The 14,553-nt window shown below is 38.3% G+C and overlaps 2 protein-coding genes across 5 annotated transcripts in view; one reads left to right on the top strand and one right to left on the bottom strand.

The window, feature by feature from the left end:
• GPSM2 (G protein signaling modulator 2) overlaps positions 1-10,457 on the bottom strand; it is a 34,227-nt gene extending 23,770 nt beyond the window's left edge. For 2 of the 4 annotated variants that reach the window (XM_066555279.1, XM_066555282.1), the window contains exon 1: positions 2,746-2,853. The gene's annotated coding sequence lies outside the window, so the exon portion shown is untranslated. Of the gene's footprint in view, positions 1-110; positions 164-2,745; positions 2,854-10,440 lie in introns of those variants that run through there. The other 2 variants (XM_066555281.1, XM_066555280.1) reach the window with 2 other exon arrangements.
• Positions 3,076-14,446, top strand: AKNAD1 (AKNA domain containing 1). Its single transcript, XM_066555278.1, has 14 exons — positions 3,076-3,124; positions 3,591-4,756; positions 5,805-5,934; positions 6,037-6,188; positions 6,295-6,354; positions 6,824-6,957; positions 7,300-7,426; positions 8,107-8,270; positions 9,563-9,648; positions 10,899-11,021; positions 11,109-11,219; positions 12,044-12,125; positions 12,928-13,075; positions 13,695-14,446. The coding sequence occupies exons 2-14, from the start codon at positions 3,668-3,670 to the stop codon at positions 13,812-13,814; spliced, it is 2,526 nt and encodes an 841-aa protein (XP_066411375.1). The 5' UTR covers positions 3,076-3,124; positions 3,591-3,667; the 3' UTR covers positions 13,815-14,446.
• The last annotated feature ends 107 nt before the right edge of the window (positions 14,447-14,553 follow it).

Here is a 14,553-nt window from a genome sequence, read left to right as displayed (position 1 = left end):
GAAGCAATATAGCTGCTGTTTCCAAATTCCTAGCTGGCACTGTGGTGCTCATTCAGAGCCAAAGCAGACTTTCAGCATAACCAATCCTCACCACTCCAGCAGGGCTTTACCTTGCAGGGAGCAGATGCAGCTCTCGTAGAAGCTCTGTTACACAACTGCAATGATCCATGGCAGGTCAATGGCACTGCTTGGTGATCACCTGTGCCCCTCAGCTCCCAGGTGCCAGCAGCAGCCATTAACATCCTCCCTAATGAGCCTACAGCTACAACCTGCAAAAGCTCAGGTGCAGGATCAGCACTCACAACACTGAGAAGACTTTTTCACACTGGTTGCTTCTTACAGACAGGTACAGTGCATTTATAGCACATCACCTAAGGAGATTAAGGAAAACAGTATTTCTTGAGGTGCCAAGTTGTAAATGGCTGTGTATATTCATTCCAACACTTGGGATGCAGCTGCAAATCTATTCAGAATCTCCTCAATGCAGTTTCCTCCATCAGTGTGATGACTACTGGACTGCAGCCCACTTTGCCCCCACTGCCAGTTTATCCACTCTGTACAGGCATTATTATTACACTGACAGAATTGGTCACAGTAGCACATCCTGCTCTCTAACAAACCAGCTAGATAAGGTCCAGGCTTCAAAGTGCTGCAGGCAAGGAACAAAACTCCTAAGAGTATACTAACATGGCAATGGGAGGAAAAATAATATAGCAAACAGAAATAAAGAAGAAATAATAGATTTAGAGAGCCTTCTTTATAAATCACATGTGGTTTATATTCCCTGCAACCCAGCTGAATGAAAGCTTTCCTCCTGTAACACAAATAAGTTTTATTATATGAACAAGTAACATATTCCTCAAACACTGCCAAATTTGAGTCCCAAGAGGCAACTTGACATTAATCATCTGCTCAACACTGTATGTGTTTCAACCACCTCTTGCTAGTCCTTCTACTTCTGCTTTTCCTGTATTTTGCATTCCTAATATTGTGGTCTTCCACAAAATAATACCTTCTTTTCCTTTTTGGATATTATCACTTGTATAGCTGGCTTGCTACTAAATGGCTAAAGAAAAGTTTAAGGTTTTTTCTGGTACCTGGTATCTGACTCTGCTTTTATTTGCAGGAGCAGTGATAACAATAACAGGTTGATCCCTCAGAAAGTCGTAAGATAATCACTCACTCCTCAAACAAAACCAAGTTCATTAAGACGTTAACCTTAAAAGCTACTGAAAGCAGGACTATAGTTACAGATCTGGGCAGGACTAAGTTGTGGAAAGTCAAACTGACCACACAAGGGCTACAAAGGACAAAAAGTAGAAATATACTGCCCATTAAAACTTAAAAAGTGGTAGATGAGGAGAAACTAAAAAATTATAAACGCAAAAAAAAATACCCTTATGTTCAGTAGTTAAAACTATGGACAAAGAGCATTCCTTTTTAGAAAAAAGCTTTTCAAAACTTAGTCTGACCTTCAAACCATCACTTTGTGAACTAATTCTGCAGCAAGAGTAGCAGCAATGTACAATCCTAAGCAGTTTTAAGATGCTTGAAAGAGTTACAAGAGCATTTAAACAACAGCATACTAAATAAAGCAACTGATAACACTCACACAGGTTTCTTCTAGTCCAGTGAAGCTGGTTTAGATTTCAGGTAAGTTTTGTCCCAGCTTTATAAGGAAGTAATTGGAAGTACAAAGTCCTTCCTACTGAAGAAGGATGCACAGTCCAGAAGACTTGCTAACCATTAATTAAACTAGTAAGAAGGAACGCTTGGACAGGCCTACAAATTAGTTTTAACATACTATAAATATATATATAAGCAATTAATTTAGAAGGACTGTATTACAAGGAGGTCTTTTTGCCAGCATTTTCAGGTCTAATCGAATTATCACTTTAAAAAGAGGCATAAAGTTTCCAGACAAAATTTAAGCAGGGACTAGAACCTCTTAACTGATCTTTTTGAGATGCAAGACTCAGCACGTTCTTCCAAATTCTGAGATGGTTGCACAGCTCTCCATAGCAACCCAGGATACATGAGCCCTGCAGTCACTGGCAAGAATCTAACAGGAACAACATTCGGCTGAAAAAACTTCTAAAGCAGAAGAAAGGCCACAGCTTCAGGGTGGGGTAAAATTTGTGTCTTGGCAATCAGGTCAATAAAGGGATAGAGAGCAGTTTCTGATTTACTATGCTCCTCCACTGAAAAAGTGAAAAAGCAATAGAAGGGCGGGAACTACATTAGCAAAACCTGCAGTGTATACAGGTCTGGTATAATCCCAGTTTAGATATGCCACAACACAACGCCTGACTCAAACTCTCGAACACGAGTTTAGAGTTTGCTCCCTGTGTACCTTACTCCTCACGTTATGCTCGCAGATTCTTTGGTTCCGGTTCTCTCACCAGCCTGTTTCGCTCCTACCCTTATGCTTTCATTTTATTTATCCATCTCGTTAGCACAACACAAGTGCCCAAAGGCGGCCGATGCACAGCCCTGCTGGTACCGGCTCCCTTCAGAGCCTCCGGGGCGATCGCGGCACACAACCCACCCGCGCCGGGCACCGGCACCTCCTGCCTTTGTTGGCCACGGGCGCTCGGCGGCCGCCGGCACACGGCACCGGGCTCGCCCAGGGCCGCACCGCCGCTCCATTCACCGACACACCGCCCCGCTCGGGGCCGCGGCACTGCCGGGCCCGCCTTCGGCGCCCCCGTTCTGCCACCCAGCGCTCCCCGCCGCACCGCTCACCTGCGTGCCGGGTCAGCGGGGCTGCGAGAGGCCAGCTGGGCTCCAGGGGCCGGCGCTGTGCGAGCCGGGCTGGCGGAGCCGAGCGGGGCCGTGAGGGGCGGCGAGCCCCGCCCGCCCACGCGCAGCCGCTCCTCGAACCCGCCAATCGCCGCCGCGCGCGCCCGGCCCCAGGGGCGCGGCCGCCAACGGCCGGCGCGGCCGCATCATCCGCACGGACCAATGGGAGGGCGGCGCGCACCGGGCCGGGGCGGGCGGAGCGTTCGGCGGCGGCCCCGCGGCGCGGTCACGCTGTGCCCCCGGCCGGGAACGGCACCGCCGCTGCCCACAGGAAAGACAGGCTGCAAGCTCGCCTCTGCCGCCTCGAGCGACTGCAGATAAGGTGAAACAATGCAGTTTATGATGCTGAGCTGCTAGTAAATTGCATTGTATTTGATACACGGGGAGGAAAAGTAAATTAGAGAAAGATCACACACTTTTTTCCCAGAGCATAAGCTAAAGCAACGCTTTAGAATGACAAGGGAAAGGGGTTGGGGGATTGGGTTAGGTTTTTTCAGCCTGAGATTGAACTCTAGCACCACTCGTGGCTCTGTTACCAAGTTTTTTTGTCTTCACTACTACAGCGGGATTGCTACACTGGCAGCAGCTGCTGTTCCCGATGCTTTTGTCATTTGTGTCTTATTTCCTCCAGCAGACTTCCACTAGCGCAAATAGGGAAGCATTCATATCAGTACGATTGTTCTAAAAAAGCTACAGTAGGGTGATAATGAAATATTAATTATATAGATAACTAGGTATTATTGTCATGTGTATTTGAGTATAAAATAACTATTAATCATACATTTCAGATTTCGATCCATGCAATAATAAAAGCTCTGTCCACAACCAGCAAAGCAATGGCATTGATATTCTACATAAACTGGATATGGAGACTACAAAAAAGTGCAAAGTGCCAGACTGGATGAAAGCCCAAATGAATAATTCATTTGCAGATGCATTAGGCTGTAGCACAGATGCAACTGAAGAGGAAGAAGATTACTTAGCTTATGATGGAGATGTAGGAATAGGCTGTAAATACAACAATAACTCAGAGAATTTGAATGCCTGTAGTTGTACAAAAGATATTTCTGCTATTTTAAACGTAGCCTGTTCTGAAGATAACAAAAACATAAAAGCAGCAGCCAATTATGAAACTCCTCTACAGCCTGAAGAATTCTCCAGTCATCACAGAGGCACCAGAGGAACAACTGCAGCTCCAATTGAAATGCCTGGAAGCGAAGCTTCCTTTCAGCAGGAATTACCTGTTGGTAGCCCCAGTAAAGCAGACAGCAAAGAACATGGAACTACCTCCAGGATGTCCACGGTCCTCCTGCATCATTTTTCTAGGGGAGAATTACTAAGCACATGCCCCTTAATTGAATGTGAGACAATACCAGAGGTGTCCTTTACTGAAAGTATCGATGACACCGGGAGCAAACCTGAGCCTTCAGAACACAGCAAAGGCTCTTTAGTGTATGAACAATGGGCAGCGAGCTCCGAGGAGTATCCCTTAGAAAAGCACAAAGAAGTACAGGCTCGTGACAAAAATGGAAACTCATTAAATGGAAATAGATCTGTTTCAAAGAAACCTATTTTTTCTTCTGGTCAATGTTGGTGCAGACAAGAATTTTCACAAGTGATTAATGAGGCTGGACATACACACACCTTTCAAAACATGAAAGATGAGAGAGCCCTGTTTAAGAGAACAGTTTCACCTTGTGAGCTCAAATATGGCCAAGGGCAAGCTCCCTGTTGCCTTCCTGACTTCTCTGAAGTTGCTTCAGAAGTTCAAGTACCAAAAAAACCTGACAATATTACCTCAGTTCCTTCAACTGCAAGAGAAAAACCCTTTCCTATTTTGCAAAGTAAATCAGTACCTATGAACAACATTTTGGAAAATAAGAATTACTTCAATCCTGCTGAAGTAGAGAATCAAGAAGAAAGGAGTATTTCAGAACTGCTGCGACAGCTACAGGTAATTAGGATGCTTGAAGAAATTCTCCATACTGGGTAAGAGTGGTTTATTGTAAGAAGATATTCTTATCCCATAAAATCTAACATGACTAGCTCTATAGGCACTCTGTAGGTATCAGTGAGTACATATCTGACTCAAAAACTCCTTTCACAAATAAAGTTCTGTGGGACTGACTTTATACAGAACTGTCATTACCATTATTTAAAGGCTTAGTATTATTTAATACACCAGTATTTAACACTGGAGCATTGTTTGGGATGATAAAGCATCCTATCAAATCATTAGGAAATCCACTATAAAGTGTTATTTCTAGTGTTATATTTAAATATTTAAAGTCACAAAAATACTTCAAATACATTTTTAAGAACAACATTTTATTTTTTACTGTACCCACGTTAAGACATCTTTGCCTTTTTTCACATCTAACACACTTCAGCTACTGAGACTGGTATCTATTGACAAAGGATTTTTTTGACAGTATTTCTCTTACTGTTGTGAGTTTATTTTAAAGCTTGTTGGTAATTAGGTAACTGCTGCTCAATTTCATGCCCTGACATGGAGCTCACTCACTGAGCTTTACAGGTCCTTAATTCTGTTCCTAGATTTACATCTTAGTAAATTGCTTGAGATACAACAAGTTTTAATAGTTTTCCCTATTATCTCCTGGCTGCAAATGAGATGCTGACACAGCATGCTGACATCCAGAATCATACTGACCATCTGAGATTAAATCCTAAGGTAAATCTCTCAAAATACTTTTTTTTTTAAGTTATTCTTCTTCACCTCTAGCACTATGACTATCCCCCTAAAACTATTTCACCACCTTCATATTGTATTTCCCATTTATACAAATCCTCTATATTTTCACAACACAGAAGTATTTTAAGTATATACAATGAGACACTTTACACATCTGTCAACTCAGAAAATACATATAATAATATAATATATATTTCATTAATATTTTGTATTTTGAGTTAAAGTTTCTTGTCCAGCTCCATAAGTGTTCTATACATTGTATCTATAATGAAGGTTCTCATTTTAACAGATACTTCCTCAGTCAGACTTTGCAAATGCCAACATTGCCATTTCCTCAGGACACACTGGGACACCACCTGATGTCATCACATTACGTGCTCCTGTCCCTGTACAACCTACACATGGTTTGCTTAAAGCAAGTAAATAAAATTACAGTAGCTATGCAAATAACTATTTAATGTAATTTGATTACATTTTTGGGCCAAAATTGCAATTGACCAATCTTCCCTTGTATTCCATAGGACTGCAGCCTGGAACAGCAGCATCAGCACTACCAGCAGCTGGGAAAGTAAAAGCACAATGTCTAAATCCTTCTGATTCACTGCCAGAACTAACACTAGGAGAAAAGATGTCTCAAATACTTAAGGATCAGACAGAGCAACTGACTAAGAAAGTAAGAGCTCTCTTTCAATATCCACTTTGCACTGATGCTCAAATTCCATACTCTCTCGGCAAATTGGTTTAAACATAATTATTAAGTCTAATATTTTGTCTTGAAGGTGGAAGACTTCTCTAAACATATGATCCAGGAAACACTCTTTTTACAAGACAAATATCTGGTAAATTAATTTATGTATTTTGAGCTATCTGAAATACACTTGAAATGGCTGTAGACTTATTCTTGATGTTTACCTGAAATGGATATTTACTCTTCTCAATTCAGACTGAAGGTAGGAGATTAGGAAGCAAAAATGAAGGTGTTCAGTACGTGGACAAATTCTTAAATCTTTTAAAGATTCTGACTTAAAACTATTAATAAAAGGCCTAAAGATGCCATATAAGTTAGGAATTTTGCCATGTAGGGCATCAGTTCAGAAATAATTTTTATTATTTTACTTGGACATAATAGAGCAGCACAGAGTATTAGGTGAATATAAAATATGCAGTCCTGTTTCAATTCAGAGAACTACCAAAATTTTTACCAACAGCACTGCAAATAACATCTGGCTTACATAGCAAGACATAGTGACAGCTACTTATGCTAAGTTATCATGACATTTTGTATTGAAATATTTCTTATTGATGAAGGCATTAAATCAACTGAAAAGATACCTTGATGCCTTGGAAAGAAATTATTTAAAAGCTAGAGAAGAGCACCACAACTTACACCTGCAGAACTACAAGGACAAGCCTATCAACCTTGGAGAGTTTGATCCTGAGAGGTTAGAAGAGAAGTGCTAAGTAGTACATCAGTCTATTTTCTTTGACTGTCTTACAGATTTTGCTTCATTTATCCATTAGTTTTCCTGAAGTGAAAATGTTACCTTAATGTGGTAAGCTGTAAGTTATTTGGCCAAAATTCACCTTGGGCTTTATATGTCCTACTTGTAATTGGATATCTATTTAATTAATTCAAATACTTAAAAGGTACTCTGACAACTCCATACATTATTTTTTTTTATTTTATGGGAAATGTACTGCGATGTCCACTATAGTTATCATGGTAAGAAATAAAAGATCACTTTAGAGAGTTTTAAGTAACTGTGAGTTGTGATTGGATTTAGAAGGGTGGAAGGAGGAATATTCAGACTTGGCATGCTGCTTGAAGACATTCAAGAACAAATGGAAGGCAACAAAGGCAGCCTGTCATCATTACTGACTTCCTTTGAATCTGCCCAGTCTTTCTGTGAGGTAACTGATTTTATTAAACAATACAATGATTCTGTTTTATTGATGCAAGTCTTGAGAACCTAAGTGCCGTTGTGTGATTGTATGTTCTCCTCTAGTAAGGGCATGATGCTTTTAGATAGCACATTACTTCAAAAGAAAATATTTTTAATGAAATATTAACTTCATAATATGTAATTAACTGTAACAGAAACCTATATATAAAAACAAAACTATACTGAATGTCCTTAGTTCCAGTTTCAAAAGCATTTCTTTCATAGTAAGAAATTATGAGTAGCTAATTTAACTTCTGCAAAGCTGTTTTGGGGAATTAATCACTATCATTTTGTGGGAGAAAAAATTACTTTGTCCAAGATTACTTTGTCCACGATCTTAAGCTGCAGAATTGCTAGAAGACCAAACAGTATTGTACTACAGAAAATTGAGTTTACTCCTAAGAGTGGTAATATTTTCTCCCAGATCATAAATACACATACACACTTCCCCCCCCAAAAAATAATCTTACTGTCTTCTACAAATCTACAGGTAAGTCTCAACAAATGCTTCTATAACCAATGTTTTGGGTAACTTGAGCTTCAGAGAAAATTGCTAAGAGGGCCTGAGGAGATGCTGTTTGGTAGGAGTCATTCCTTGCAATGCAAGGCCCACACAATCCTGTGTCTATGCTTTGTTACTTTGTACAGAGCCTCACAGTTTCAAGCACTGCTGAACTTCCACAAACAAGAGGTACTGAAACTCCATCTTTTCACAAGAAGTATGAGGGAGAAAGAAGTCAGACAACTGATGTAATCTCACCAGCAAATCAACTTTCTTTAGAAGGCAAAAAGTGCAATCTTTGTCTGCACATGTAAGTGAAAACTTGGAAACAGCTGTTGAAATTTTATTAAAAATATACATAAAATTAGTTGCCGAATAAGAAAATTAGGATGACTGAAATCTGAAAAGCAACATGAATATTTCCAGAATAAAAATTCTACAGAATTCTATAACTGCATATCCAAGAATTCCTCCTAGCCTGGTCTTCCTACCTTTCTCAGTCTGAAAGTATTTCCTGAAGCCAAAACACCACCATCATTTGCACCTAGGAGTTAAATCATCTGTATAAAATTCATGACAGCCACACAAATTCAGGATGTGAATAACTAGTCAGAGTACAGTGCCCATAAAAGATAATTTGCCAATATTTGTGTGGTATTCTTAATTAAACAAGAAAAGGGAGGGATGCAGATCCTTACATAATTAACAATCAAAACCTTCTGAAAACTCTAAATACCATCTCCACCCTCCTGGGAAGCATTTGATATGTGTTAAACATCTCAATGAGATTAGAAAAATAAAATAAGTGGTCGCCCCTTAACCAATCTAAGGTTAAAAAGAGACAACTGAAGTTCCAGCAGAGAAACAGAGCTTCTGGGAAAAGAATGCAGCATAGAGCACAGTCATATTAACCTAATTCTGTCAGATTACTTTGTAGGGTAGGTGTTAATAGTTCTCTAGTAAAACTCACCTAGCTTCCACTTTTTTCTCTGTTATTGAAAGACTATTAGTTCAATCTTCTGATCATTATGTTCATGAACAGGCAGAAAATATTCCAAATAAACTTGGTGATCCCGTACACCCTAAGTTAAAAGTACACATCAGGTAACTCAAACAAGGAACTGTGTTCTTTTTCTTTCAGAAGGTGCATCTCAAATATTCCTGTAATTATCTAAAGGCATTAAATTAAAGCCTTAATAACAGTTCAAAGTTACTAAGATACTAAATCATATTTAATGTATGTTGTATCAAAACACTATTAGTGGTAACAGATGGATGTAGCTAAGATTTCATACTACTTTATTATTCCAATGCAGGATTATCAAGATCTCTACTTTTAAGCATTTTTAACACTTGTGGGAAGTCAGGGTGCTTTTGTCAGAATGTGTCCTTTAACTAAAGAGTTAATTATTTTTCAACTCGTTAAAACGTCTGCTTACCACCTTTTCAGATAACTGATACAAGTAAAGGTCTTTCTGTAAATAAATATGATTTATTCTTAGTTAAGTAATTAATCATTAGTATGATGGATTAGAGATGTTTGTAAGTCTCATCATAGAAATATTAATTTACAATAAAAATATTCTGTTTTCATGCTCAAAGAAATACAAATATCCAGGAAGGAAAAACTGGAACATCTCCACTCTTCACGCAGAGAAAACCAACTGATTTATCAGATACCAACCTGAGTAAGTCATGAGGGCATATCAAGGTCAGAACCATGCTTAAACCTGCTAGAGAATCCTGGGAATACATTCCTTTTATGTCTCAACATGAACATTGTAGTTTTAACAGATGTTACTGCTTAGCAGAGCACAAAACACCAAGAATAAAAAGGAAACTAAAAAGAACAGGTCAGAACTAAAAAACCAGGTCAAATTCACTGTGGAATTCTCAGTGACAGACCAAGAGGCAACAGACCCATTGCAGTGCAATTTTCAGTTAGATATGAATGAAAGATTTTGAACTTGCTCAAGCATTGAAACAGTTTGCTCTAGGGAGGCTCTGGCATATCCACTCTCAGAGATATTCAGAACTCAGCTGGACAGGGTTCTAAGCAACTTCCTTTAAGTTGGGCCTGCTTTGAGAGGGGACAGAATCAGATGACCTCCAGAAGTCCTTTCCAACCTGAATTACTCTATAAATCTAATTCAGCTTCCTAGATAAGTTTCCAGATATTGCCACTGCTAATACTTTCAAGAGCGTGACAGTGATGTGCACGCAATGCTTTGATTTTGCTTTTTTTTTCTGATCTGCATTTATTTAATGTTCTAGAAGATGATTCCAAGCTTGACAACTGAGACACTTCATACCAGTACTTCCACTTCCAGTTTTTGGAGTCAACTTCATTTTTCTGCTTAAAAACAATTTTACCTTTCCACTGCAGAATATTCTGAAGCTTTTAGAAATTTGCAACTAAAGGAGAACAGCATGAGCTGTCTTACATTCAGTTTTAAGTCTAAATATCCAGGTTTTCTTACCTTTTGTCTATCAGTTCTCCTTGACTTTTTTGTGATATCCTCTTAATTTAACATAACATCCTGGGATTATTGTTTGTACTGGTTGGTGCAATAGTTAAAGCAGTGCCGTACTAGAGCTGCTCAAATTCTCATCCCATTCCTATTATGCTGCACTGTTCCCATAACGCTGTGGACAAGGACATGGAGAACATCATTAAAGGAAAAAAAGCCAACAATTCTTGGTCTGAAAATAAGCACCACCAGAAAATTACATTCAAAGCTTGCAGACAGGGCTGAAACCTAATCTTTAACTCAATCCTCACTCTCCTGGGGGTGAAAAGTACTTCCTCAAATTGCAGTAGTATTAATGGCAGCAAAAAGCTCTGAAATTACAGTGCTGAAAGCCAAATAATTACCTGAGTACATTAGCCAAAGCTTCCCATATTTCAGACCCTTTTAACTTATTTTTTGAATTTTAGGCAGTGATTCAGAAGACTTCTCAGCCTGTGATTCTTACAATGATTCACAAAGCAAGGACCTTGTCAGCTGTGGCACTCTAAGTTACAAATCATTAAATACGAGATTATGTGGAGAGAAACAAGGTACAGTGATTGCAAAAATATGAACATCTACAAGGAAACACTGCTTGTAGTTTTATTTTTCTAAAGCACACATCTCTTGGTTTCCAGGACTTAGATGCAGATGCCCCAGGGGAAGCAGAGATCAAGTAAAACTCAGGAATTACAAAGAGTCTGTTCAGTCTTGCACCCTATGTAGAAAAAGAAGCTCTGGTTCATCCTGTAAGTGTGATGGGTAATTAACAAACACAGGCTAGCTTTTCAGGGGCAGAAAGCCACACTGCACACCCCAGGCCACGTTTAATTTAGGATAAGCACTCATTAGCACTGTAAATCCAACTTTTACACACCTAGTCAAGTTTAATCTCCGTGCACAACAGATTTAACTTTCCCTGGTTCTTTATGAGTGGAATCCCTTTCATCTTTCATTTATGGCAGGAATATCTCATTTTGCAGAGCCACATAAAAGGATATGAAAATTAGCCATTACTGTGCCAACTTTTATAGTGCCAGCCATTAACCTAATGTAGTATAAACAAGTACTAAAGAAAATTCCAGCTCTATCCTCATATTGTATGACATGCAGCAAAGTCAAGGGGAGCCTGCCTAATTTAAAAAAAATAAATCATCTGAACATGAACCTTTTCAAGTCACTTAGATTCTCTCTAGCATAAGAAAAAATTGCTTAAAGAAAAATATAAAATTTCATAAAGAAGAAAGCATAAATTAACTATTTGTCTCTAGCAAGCCTGTGAAACTACAAATCAAAGTAGTATTCATTATTAGGATTATGACACTGATTATTCTACACTTCCCCACTGCATAAAACTGAATATAAATCTGCATTCCATTTGCCAACTAAACTCAAGAGCAAACACAAAAAGGTTAATCTATCCTCATTTACAAAAAACTTTAAACATATTCAAGTTTTATTCAGCAGTGATAGTTACTTGGTCTTTAATTTATGCTAAAGAGGAAAAAAAATTTAAATGCACAGAAAATTACCTTTTTTTTGTTTGTTTTATACATGGCCTCAACAACTCCAGCTTATTCACAGAAGAGAGTCTCCACCCAAAAGGCTCAAAAACCCAGTCAGCCAGATGAAGTTGTAACCAGACTTCATGAAAGGTAAGCTGTAGTAATAACTATGTAGTACAATAGAAAACCCCATTGTTGAAGATTCAGCACGGAAAAAACACCAGGTATCATAAGCAGGAATAATATTTTATCTTTTGCAGTACATGTTGTATATTAGAATTTCACTCTTTCATGAAATTAAAATATTTGCTTGAAGAACATGTGTAAACAATTCTTAGATTAGTTCTTCACTCCTAATGTAATGAAGAGTAAAAATGTAACTTCTTTAGCTGACACATTTAATAATAAAAAAGCATTCACTTTAAGAGGATGTTCCCATTCAAAGATTCAAAAGCAGGCCTGTATTATTAGAATGCAGCTCTGGTTGCTACCAACTATTGCTCTATAAATAATAATCCTACTTTTAATTGTTCTTAATATTAAATTACACCATGAGACAAACAAACTGGATTCCTAACAGTAGCACAGACTAGACTGAAATGCAAACAGGTTTTGTCACAGTATTTTGACAGCTTTACTCAATAGCAGGAATTGCCTGGAAGTTCAGCAACTGCAACTGAGAGCTGCACAGTGGCATAGAACACTGTGAGAGAAAGTTACAGCAGCAGCAGCAGAAAGTTTCTTACTCTGCATCCTAGAACATTTTTTGTTTTATTGCAATGCAGATAGAATACAAATAATGATGGACTGTGCTTTACAATTCCATAGAAAATTCTACTTACCGTAAAATTAACTTGCAACCAAGTGCTATCAAGGTGTATGTATGTGATTCATAGTTTAGACATTCTTTTTCTTACTTAAATGGTATTTTATTTACATATCTTATCTTTAGGAAATCCTTTGTGGCTGCCAAAACCTGCTGCCCAAGCACATATGATAAAATTATCCTTTCACAGCAATACACACCGAGTAAGAAATCTGCCCAAAGAAAATCTGCAATCAACATCAGAGACAGAAATGCCAGTGATTCCTATGCAAATGTAAGACTTTTGAGTGAAAATTAAAAGCCATACATCTTTCTTGAAAGGACTACCTCCATACCTCATGGCACTGTAGAACATCCCATTCTTAGCAAGCTGATTCCTACAATCTAAGCACATGTAGTGCATTTGAGGGTAAGACAAGCGGGAGTTCAAACCCCAAGCATTTTGGCTTACGCATTACTGTATTTCTTTATATAGATACATACAGGCTTGTTGTGCAACTCAGTCTCTGTATAAAAAGTGAAATAGACAAAAAAATACCATTGGATCTTATCTCTAGAATTGTGTTTCATGTACTGAAACAAAGCCTAGCTAGACAAACCACTATCAAAACCTCAAGAAAACCTTCTCAGTACCAAAAACATTCAGCACACTGGAGCTGATACATTAGAAAGGTGTAAATATCCCTCAGTTCAAATGAATACACAAAGAGAGAAATGATTAACAGATTCTTCCAACTTGAATCCTAGAGCAGTCTATCATGTGACAATTTTTACTTCTCAACATGTATTCAGAATGAAAATCATGGACAAAACCTAAACATCATCTTTTTCCAGTACCCTGGTATACATTTGCCTTCACTATTAACAAGGCTACATTTTATTATTTCCAACAGGTTTTAAGTTCTACTCTGGATCATGCCATAGAGACAGCAAACAGTTTGAAGGAAGCTACAGAGCGAATGGTACAAGCAGTTTCAGAAGATCTAGCTAAAGTTAAAAGAAAACAGTTTTAATTATCTAGTTCAAATGCTATATTGTTCTGCTGGTTCATACTGGAAGTGTTAGTATCTCTGCAAAAATCAAATGATGAACACAAACATGAAAAAGTCAGCTAGCTAACTTTGTCAGTTGTTCACTACCTATTGGTACTAAACCAAACCAGAGCACAAAGATATTCCACGTTTACACTCAGTCTTACAACTGTAAAACAAATTATTAATTCTACTGACAGTCTTTGTTAGGCTGGCTAATCCATTACTGTGTACAGATACCTTCTGTAAGTACTCACTTAAGACAGCTTCATAAAAATTGGCTTAAACAAGCAAAATTAACTGACTTGGATTTTCCCCAGTCCCAAGTGTGAGAATAAATCTCAGTCATTACTACATATCATTGCTTCTCACACTTCAACAGCAGCTGCTTAATCACACCTAGAGAAAACAGCCTCTGTACCTGAGACATCTAGGAGCAAACGTCATGTTAACATACCAAGTCACAGTCAACATTTCCAATTACTTTAGTTTTAGAGTGCCCTATATTGAGAGTTGATTGTTTTCAAGAAACATCCTTGGATGTTGCAATGATTGAATTACACTATTTGTTGTTTATGTATTTAGTAACAATTAAATTGGTTCCTTCAATTTGATGTCCTTAATTTGTCAGCTATATCTGGCTTTGACATTTTAGCTGATGCTAAGTAGGTTGGAAAATTTTAAAATACTGTAGAAGTTCAGTGAGCCAAGAAAAGTCATC

This window comes from Molothrus aeneus, chromosome 9, assembly GCF_037042795.1.
Source record: "Molothrus aeneus isolate 106 chromosome 9, BPBGC_Maene_1.0, whole genome shotgun sequence".
NCBI classification, from domain to species: Eukaryota; Metazoa; Chordata; class Aves; order Passeriformes; family Icteridae; genus Molothrus; species Molothrus aeneus.
This window is presented reverse-complemented; position numbering and strand designations above follow the sequence as displayed.

Coding starts and splice junctions, on each gene's coding strand:
- AKNAD1 (XM_066555278.1), top strand. CDS start 3,668: ATGGAGACTACAAAAAAGTGCAAAGTGCCAGACTGGATGAAAGCCCAA. Junction 6,355..6,823: donor TTTTACAAGACAAATATCTG/GTAAATTAATTT, acceptor TTATTGATGAAG/GCATTAAATCAACTGAAAAG. Junction 7,427..8,106: donor CTGCCCAGTCTTTCTGTGAG/GTAACTGATTTT, acceptor TACTTTGTACAG/AGCCTCACAGTTTCAAGCAC.